This window comes from Haplochromis burtoni, unplaced genomic scaffold (assembly GCF_018398535.1).
Source record: "Haplochromis burtoni strain Fernald_Lab_line unplaced genomic scaffold, NCSU_Asbu1 Contig_639, whole genome shotgun sequence".
NCBI classification, from domain to species: Eukaryota; Metazoa; Chordata; class Actinopteri; order Cichliformes; family Cichlidae; genus Haplochromis; species Haplochromis burtoni.
Genome location: NW_024583000.1, coordinates 63,996 through 73,347, shown reverse-complemented (window position 1 = coordinate 73,347; position 9,352 = coordinate 63,996). Strand labels below are relative to the sequence as shown.

At 41.5% G+C, this 9,352-nt stretch overlaps 1 protein-coding gene across 2 annotated transcripts; it reads left to right on the top strand.

Moving 5' to 3' along the window:
• Nucleotides 1-2,056: 2,056 nt before the first annotated feature.
• Nucleotides 2,057-6,289, top strand: si:dkey-90l8.3 (LIM domain transcription factor LMO4-B). 2 transcript variants are annotated; one of them, XM_005949168.3, is made up of 5 exons: nucleotides 2,057-2,459; nucleotides 3,046-3,335; nucleotides 3,436-3,532; nucleotides 3,802-3,960; nucleotides 4,654-6,289. In XM_005949168.3, exons 2-5 carry the CDS (start codon nucleotides 3,121-3,123, stop codon nucleotides 4,660-4,662), a joined length of 480 nt encoding a protein of 159 aa, XP_005949230.1. In that variant the 5' UTR covers nucleotides 2,057-2,459; nucleotides 3,046-3,120; the 3' UTR covers nucleotides 4,663-6,289. The 2 variants fall into 2 exon arrangements, with proteins under 2 accessions (XP_005949230.1, XP_005949229.1); XM_005949167.3 differs by having other exon boundaries at nucleotides 2,058-2,459; nucleotides 3,098-3,335.
• The last annotated feature ends 3,063 nt before the right edge of the window (nucleotides 6,290-9,352 follow it).

The window sequence follows — 9,352 nt, the reverse complement described above, 5'->3', positions numbered from 1 at the left end:
AGGTCAACAGTAAAGCTGACCTGAACATTTGAACAAGTCAAATGGCTTTTACTGTCATTTCAACCATGTACAGTGGTACAGTACAGAGTGAAACGAGACCCTGGTGCTACATATGGCCGCTGCGTGCTGCTCCGTGAATTACTAAGAGGCTTTAACTCTTCAAAGGTTACACCCACAATAAAAATAAATCATGGCTTAATTTTGAGCAGTATGTTACGAAAAACATAACAAAATAGACACAAACAACAAAAAAACTTCACTATTACAATTTGGCAAACATTCTTCACATTGCTCCTCTGACTCCCATTGGTTACAAACACTTGCATCATCCCATAAACTATAGCAGTTTTTTTTATTACGATTATTTATAATGGCATTTAAAATAATGGACAGATACTAAAACAACTTAAAGAAGCAACTCATTGCTTGTCTCTATCTGAAAGTGTTGAGACTGATGGATTTGAATAGTGAGTGTTCACTGCCCTCTAGTGGATACAATGAGAAAGTGTGTAACCCCACCAAAACAACTTGGACAGAGTTTTGGGAGTTTGGGAGTTTGGGACTGTCACCAGGGCGGTCTAACCTGTTCAGTGCTGGTATCACAGCACAGGAATGGTGTATGTCTGAACGCAGCTTTAGATTAAATGTAATAGTCTAAATTCAGAAAAGCAAATAAGGAACCAGCTGGTATCATTATCAGTGACTACACTCAACCATCTGTGAAACTGGTTCAGTGTAGCATATTAAATATGTATTATATTGGCATATTATTGTAAAAAACAACCAAACAAAGCTTTAAATGTAAATCTGAAAAATAAACTGATTCCATTATTTCTCCAAGCTCACCTCCAAGTTCAGAACATTATAGGACACGATCCTCTACTGGAACTCAGCTGGAAGTACACTCATGAATGAAAATCTCTGACCTACTGAGACTGCTCTGCTGAAGTGCTGCTGATCACCGACAAATAAAACAGGGTGGGTAGCGTGTACTAATTATCTACTATACACTTCCTTTCATCACTGTATGCAAGTATGCTTAACTGGCTCACTTTAACTATTGAACCATGCCATACTATGTTCCAAAAGTAAACAAACAACAGGATGAGAGAGATTTTGGTCCTTAGTGACATGATATCATCATGCAGTTGCTGTCTGACAGGCAGCGTTATCTTGCTGGAAGCAGCCATAGGATGGCACACTGTGGTCATAAAGGATTGGATATGCTCAGCAACAATATTCAGGTTCGGCTGTGGCATTTAAGCCATGCACAGGTTGTACTAAGGTGCCCAGAGTGTGCCATGTGTCTGGCCATTCTCCTGCGACCTCTAGCATGAACAAGGTATTTTCACCGAGGGAGCTGCCACACACTTGGCTTTGCAGGGGAATCTCAGTAGACGAGCATTTTCTGAAACATTCAACCAAACCTGTCTGGCACCCACAGCCATGCCATCTAAATAAGTTCTTTCTATTCTTGGTTTAGGGTCAAACTTCAGCAGATAGTCTAATTCCTAAATGCACTCAGTAGTTAACATGTGATTGATCAGATATTTGTATTAACAAGCCTTTGAACTGGTGAACCCAATAAACTGACACATAATAAAGTCTGGCTTGTAAAATATAGTCAATCAAATACTTCAGTGTATTATTACTTAAGTAGTATGGTACTCTTAAATCATAACAATACACAGTATATAGATAATTATATAGATATGGATTCAGAGGTGCAAACGCATTTACATGATCGTCTAGATATGAAGTTTTAACTAACTTTTCATAATTTCTTGTGTAGAATCTGCAGTTTAAACGACAGTTTTCTGTGACGTAGGAGATAAATATCTAAACTCAGCTATTCACTGCCTTTAAAGAAATGCCCACACAATGATATTGAATATTCCAAAGCACTGTAAAATATCCTTCCATAATTATAGAGTTTACACTCTCAGTGAAGCTCTGTAAGGAGCTCAAGGAATGAAAATATGCATATTAATAAGGCCCCATAAACTCATAAATCATTTTGACTGTGGACACGCCTCCTGCTCTTCTACTGGCTGCTACGTGCCTCTCGTCGGCTGCGTCCCCTCTTGGTAATTTAAATAGCCCCCTTACGGAATTTGATGAATAGGGTCGCTGTCAAAAGCGTCAGACGGAGGGGAGAGCTGACAGACAGACAGCTGTGACGGAGAGCGGAGGAGCACGAGCTGCGTCATGTGTCGTCCTCACGCGTACATCTAGTTATTTATCCGCGGAGTTGGACGTCGGGGAGAGTTTGCTCAACTATTACCGTCCCGGGCTTAATGTTCCGTGGCTAATCCTGTTTTGTTCTTTTCTGGAGCGATATGGATCCTGGAGCATGTCGATCTTAAGTGTGGGGCCACAGCTTTGAGCGTGCGCAGGCTGAATATTTCTCCAGGTTCAAAAAGTTCTCTCGTCAGGAGGAAAAGCTTCGTCTCCGCAAGGTAACGCGTCTTTTTCTCCTGTTGTTTTACGTCCGCGCGCGCATTTCTGAGCACAGCTCCGCTTTCAAAGCTAGCAGCTCTGTCATTAAGTAGCAGCTAGGCTACGATATAATAATATATACCTAAAGGACGCGAACAGAAATAGTTTTTGATGTTTCCAGTTACCGGAACTCTACCAGAAGTAACATTTGGTGACTTTCCCCACCCCTCCAGCGCGCGCGCGCACACACACCTTTGATCTACCGGTAACGCGAGTAAATCCTTTCCCGGTATTTTTGTCATAAAAAGCTTTCTTTTGAAACTACACAGCTCTCGAATGCAAATCTACACTGTATATTTGACCTTTTCTGCTTTACTCGCTGTGCACAAAGAATTCTGGGTAAAAAATATCACAGTAATTCTCTCATGTTGCGTTCTGTTGAGGTCAGCCTGTTAGAGCATGTTGCAGTCATGCTGAAGCCTTGTAAACGTTTAGCATGTGTAACCATAAATGTGAAAAAGTGCTTCAGATTGGAACCAACTCCGTTCTCTTCAGATCTATTCCAGATATTTAATAGCATTAATGTTGTTTTTGAAATCTTTAAAGGGTGAGTGAACCTTGATTGGTTACACCCGTCTCACCCATCCTGTGTATTCAGGAGCCTCAGAGGGCCACAGCATCATGGTGAACAGCCAAGTGCCAGGTGTACCGTCAGACCCCAGGTCTTGTGCAGGATGTGGGGGGAAGATTGCCGACCGCTTTCTGCTCTTCTCCATGGAGCGCTACTGGCATACGCGCTGCCTCAAGTGCTCTTGTTGCCAAGCCCAGCTGGGGGACATCGGTACCACCTGCTACAGCAAAGGGGGCATGATTCTTTGTCGGAGCGACTACATCAGGTGAGAGCCAGAGGAAGGAGAGAAAGGAAGCTGCTGATTTTTAGATTTCCGAGGCCATGCAGATCTTACCAAAACCAAATCTTTGTTTTTGTGTTTGCAGACTGTTTGGGCACAGCGGGGCGTGCAGTGCCTGCAGCCAGTCAATTCCAGCCAACGAAATGGTGATGAGGGCACAGGGAAATGTTTACCACCTCAAGGTAAATCCCCAGCTCTCACGTTACTGTGCTTCATCTCCCGCAGCTTGTTCGACAGAAGCATCTAGGATTTGAAGTGGAGATGTGTCAGGAGAAAAGGGAATTATACCCACATATAATCACGCTTTGAGACTTCTTTTAAGATGTTTTAGGTGCTTTTACAACAGAATTTCAGCATTGTAGAGTTTTATTTTTAATATCTTCCATCCAGCATCAACTGAAAATCGTTCAATTTTGACATGAGATTTTTTTTCTTCCCCAATCCTCTGCAGTGTTTCAGCTGTGCCACTTGCAGGAACAGACTAATGCCTGGCGATCGCTTCCATTACATCAACGGTACAATTTTCTGTGAGCACGACAGACCGGGCGCTGCCTTGCTCAACAGCCACCTGCCAGCACTCCAGAGCAGCTCTGTGCTGACAAACCAGAAGGTGAATAAGACGGAGTGTAAATTCACTGTCAGCTAACGTCACTGTGCTGGAATGAAACTTCTGTTAACTCCCTCTTTGACAGGATAATTGCAGGCCGATGGTATTATTAAAGTGAAGAAAAATATGTGGTAACCTGACTACAACGTAAATGCAGAAAGTCTTACATTCATACAGTACAGCCAATAAAGTTAATAGCTGTAATGCAGTCAGATCGAACCACCAACCTTCCGATTGGTCGAGGAACTGCTCCTGAACTACAGCCACTGTGTTATGAAGAAAAACTTTCATTTTTCAAATAACTGAACAAAAATGTTTCACAAGTCAGAAATCACGTATTTGATATGTATTATTTGGGTTACTTGGACATCGTCACTAGTCTGCAAAGAACATTAGAAACCCTTGTTCAGTCAAATATGACTGAATTGTTACTGTAAATGACATTTTTTCTTAATGTAGTGCGGTATCGCTACATTGAATTAAAAATGTGCACTGATTTTTGTAAAGAACTGAAATGCAACATGTAAACAGTCCTATAAACTCCTTGCTTTTCTAAGCTGCTGCTGTCACACTGCTGTTTAGAACTGTAATAATAGCAGGTATTGTGCATTGTTATGCATTAATTTGAAGATGAAGAGAGCACTTGATAAGTGATGCAGGACTCTGTGGTCACTGCTTTTGTTTGTTCATTTGCAGGTATGCTGAGTGGCAAACGTGCCACGCGCTGCCCTTGCCTTCCTCTCCAAAGCTTCACTCCTTTCTTCTCTTGTGCTACTGTTGCCGTTGTTGTGGATTCCCATCACCACCCACCTGCTTCTCATCCCCTCCCAGAGTGGACACAGTTTCTCAGTTTCTCACTCAAGATATCCCACAACTCGTCATATCAGAGAGACCCTCTGTACTACATGCAAAGTCCCGTCTATGTTGTGGTCAATGTTAAAGTGGTCTGTGCATCATGCAAAGACTCAGGAGTTGCACTAGCAAAAGGCTCTTAAAGGACAAAAGGCTGGATGCCAAGTGGAGGAGAGCAAAAGCTGCTTGAGTGAACATTTGATGGACTGCTGTAAAATGACTGAACTTTTGCTTGATGCCTTGTGGCATTTTTTCCCCTGAGCATCACTGTTTTTATTTTTTAATTGTATTATTATTTTTTTATTACTAAACTCCTGATCCCGCTCTTACGTACATGTTCACCTGGAGATCTGACACTGAGGAGCTAAAATTGATGGATGACAAAAATGTGAAAATATTCAGTCATTGGAAATCCTTTAACCCGCAGCAGAAAGCTTTTAAAGCCTGTCGCTGCTTTGTCACGTATCGATTTCTCTTGTGCCCTGCACATCGACAAAGTAAAACAATCCCGTGCAGCTTTATTTTTCTGCTGTATAGTTTTGTTTCTTTACCAGATGCGTGTTTGGTGTTTGTGTTGGGATGGTGGTGGTATGTGGCATTGAAAGAAAAATTCTATTAAAACGATTCTTGTAACATGTCACAAAGTGATCTGAGGTTAAGCCTGTTAGTGGCATTAGAGTGGCAACATGTGGCATGGTACCTAGCGTGGTGGATGTTACTGGCTCTCTCACTCTCTTTCGCCCTGTATGGTGAAAACATGCCTGATTACCCTGAGGAATGGAATTGGGGGGCTTGAGCTCTGACCATTTACAGAAGCAATTAAACATGATCCCTGTATCTGTGCTGCTGGAGCTCCTGGGAGGCTGAACTCGGGGCATATCCCAAGGTTGACTGACTCGGTGGCTGCTTGCTTCTTATAAAGCTTAATCTGAAAGCAGGCTAATTAAAGGGGATGTAGCTCCCTCTACATCCAGGGCGTTTGAAAAAATCTTATGTATTTACTGTTTACCATGTTCCAATTAAAGCTCCCACACAGCCTGGTTTGTTTCCTGTTGCTGTTCTTTGTTCTCTGCCACTTTGCAATGCTTCTGAAATGCATTTCCTTGAGCTGCATCTAACTCGCTATGCCTTTTTAATGCTATATAAAAAGTTTAAAGTCTTAGCGCATTGTCGGTAGTTTGGAGCTAATCTTGGTGTGATAGTGGCAACAGAGTGCGCCATGTGCAGGAAGCACAAGATAGCATCTGCTCTACTTTCACACCTTGCCTGGGAGCATGGCAGCCATCAAACTCGCACCTTAATGCGCTTAGTTATTTCAAAGCGTCCCACTTGTCATGCTAGGTGCTGATACCGCATCAATTATTTATTCCACGTCTGATCAAGAAGCGTCACGCAAATTCATTAACGTATGCAAATGATCACAATTACAATTATCTTTGTATCGTGATGGTGAAGAAATAAAACCTTGGCACATTCCCGAGTCCCACCACACCACAAGTTACACTTTGCATTCAAACTAATCAAGCCTCATCTGCCTTTTCCTAATTAGCCGGAACGTTTTCAGATGCCAATTAGCGGGTCTCATGAAAAGGCACTTTGCCATGAGGCGTTGTCTTTTATCAGAGCTTCTGCAGGTGTGTGGCTCACCGTGTAGCTTGTGTCATAGGAAAGTGTTTATTCCTGCTAATTAATCATATTAACACATGCAGATGAGTGTAATTGCCTGAGCTCCTCCACCTCACACTGTGTGAAGACACAAGAAGATGCCAAGATATTTTTACATGCTTATGATGAGAAGGACAGGAGATGCCTCCTCCTTGCCCAGATACTCCTGTGACAAATCAAAAATGGCCACCCCCCCTGATGCTGATTTGTCAGTCTGTCAGCCAGAAGCACTTTCTCACGAGTGTGCCTGTGTATGTGGAGTATTTGGAAACAGACAATATGCTGGAGTTGTTTTTCAACTCTGTAATGTGTCACCAGATGTGACCTAGAGTGTGAGCACCAGAGCCAACCCCCAAACAAGCAACCAAAAAAAGCTTTGAGTATACGTTTCAATAATAAATCTAAGTGCTCGTTACTTTTGTGCTTTTAAGTTGAGTATCCCCGGTTACATTTGCAGTGTCAACTATCACCCCAAACTACAGAACTGGCAGCAATGCATTCCTGCAAGTGTCAACGCTGCTAATTCTTTTCCAGAGTCTATCATGTACAGGTGATGCATTATAAACTGGAATCTGTGACATTTCTCATGAGATTTAGTAAGTTTAAAGACAAATAAATGCTTTGGTAACATGACACAATTTCATTATTCTCCAGCCACCCCTAGCAACGTTGCTTCGAACCTGCAGTATCCCTTAACCTAAGACTAAAACTAAGAACACCAACTGCATCTTCCTTGTTAGATATCACTCGAGTAGGTAAGAAAATATTTTCAGCTTGGTTCTAATCGAGATTTCTTCCTGTTAAAAGGGAATTTTTCTTCCCACTGTTGCCAAGTACTTGCTCATTCAGGCAACTGTTGTTGTGAATTGATGTATGAAAAATAAAAAACTGATTTAAATCAAATTAAAGTGAAATTTTTACATTTTAAACTGGTACCATAAGTGACAGTGCTGCTTTTCTTATCACAGTGCAGTATGAGCAGTTTGTGCCATTTTGTGACTAATGTGTACATTTTTATACTAAATCATTTCTTTCATATTTTACTTGCATGAAAATGTGATTTTTCTGTGTATTAAGTGGTATTATACCGCTCTAACATAAGATTATGGATGCACAGCGAATGCCTCTGCATTACCGTAAAAATATGAGAGGCTACAGCAGCACCCCGTAGGGTTAACAGTTATCACAAGGTGCTTCATAGTGAAAGGTAAATCCTTAGAAATATTAGCAAGACAACTCTCCAGCAATCACCTATGAACAAACACTAGAAAAAAAGCCTGGTTCACTTCCTGTTAACAGGAAGTGAACCAGGCTAAAGGATGAGCAGCTATCTGATACAACTAGTTGGAGAGTAAGTAAAAATAAAGAAAGGAAAACAAGAGTATAGAAAGGAATTATCATTATTGATCCGTGTGAACAGTAGAGTGGAAATACTTATGCTGTAAAAAAACTGCAAATGGAGCAACTACCAATGGTATTAAAGGATACTGCAGACAGACATATGAAGGAGTGCTAAATACATCAGAGGGTTAATATGCAACTTTGTTCTGAAATATTTACTATTTATTTTGATTCAATTTTATTTATATTGTAAAAACAAGTGAAGAAGCGCTCAATGCATCATGGGAAATTCCCCAGCAAGCCCCCGTCTACAGCAGCATAACTAAGGAATAGTTCAAGGTTAGCCCATCCCAAAGGAACATTTTAATGTTTATCTGAAAAGCAAGTGTCTGTCACACCTTAAAGGCCGGTCCGTGAAAATGCAAACTGTGAGCTGGTCGTGCAGAACAGGAGCCTGATAGGTTAACAAACAGCAACGCAGTTCCTTCAGTTCCTTTACACGTGATTATTGCTTGCTAACAGAAATCTCGGGTTTACTTTTCTGCTGAGTAGTTTACTTATTCTGGTTTAATGAGATTGTCATTTTTGTTTTCAGGTGTCCTTTAGTACAGCGGTCCCCAACCTTTTTTGCACCACAGATCAGTTTATGTCCGACAATATTTTCGCCGACCGGCCTTTAAGGTCAACAAAATAAAACCAGTACTGGTACCAAAAAAAGAAGATTTATTCATAACACACGGAAAAGACGCAGGGAAACCGAGTGAACCGTTAAAACGATTAAAAAAATAACGATAAAAACCTTGAAAAACGTAAATTCACACCTGAGCCTCAACTCTCGCGGCCTGGTACCAAACGACTCGGGACCGGGATGGGTCCGTGGCATGGGGGTAGTGTTAAGCTACTTGATTACACTTCGTTTGGATAAAAAATAAACCCTTTCACAACATTAACCACTTATTAAAGGGTGGATTTAATACATTTGCAATAAAACTGACCTCCACTGTCATGATTAACAGCCTATTTCAGAATATAAATTCCATCAGCCTCCTATGCTTGTTAAAAATGATGGCAACAGGGAGCCTCGTATTTTAAAATACAGCAAGGGATTCAGACCAAGTACATGACGAGCTGGAAATCAGATCCTCAATATGAATGATTCAAGTGAGCTTCAGTGTGTGCGGAGTGTGCTTGGTGAATGCTGATAGACAGGTCTTGTCCACCCTGAGGCACTGAGCTCAACACAGGTATGTTTGCTGTAAAAACGCCATCTGGTTTCACTGTTGTCAGAACCCAAGCATGTAAAACGTTGAATGTTGGTGTGCCTAAAGATCTCTACGGCATTTAGCTTTGCTCGCAATCCTACCGAAAGCTCGCCGGCCTGCCAAAGCTATTTATGGTAGCTTCCAAATCCCGAAGAGCTACACGACTGTTTAGAGCCAGCTACAACAATTTCCAACACACACCTAATTTATCATAACCATAGTGTGCTGAATGTGATTTCTGATTCCTTTATGAACTCACTAAGGGCTCCAGTGCT

Excerpts from the sequence above, each read along its gene's own strand:
- si:dkey-90l8.3 (XM_005949168.3), top strand. The coding sequence starts at position 3,121 with ATGGTGAACAGCCAAGTGCCAGGTGTACCGTCAGACCCCAGGTCTTGT. Across the intron at positions 3,336-3,435 it reads TGTCGGAGCGACTACATCAG|ACTGTTTGGGCACAGCGGGG; the intron begins GTGAGAGCCAGA and ends TTGTGTTTGCAG. Across the intron at positions 3,533-3,801 it reads GAAATGTTTACCACCTCAAG|TGTTTCAGCTGTGCCACTTG; the intron begins GTAAATCCCCAG and ends AATCCTCTGCAG.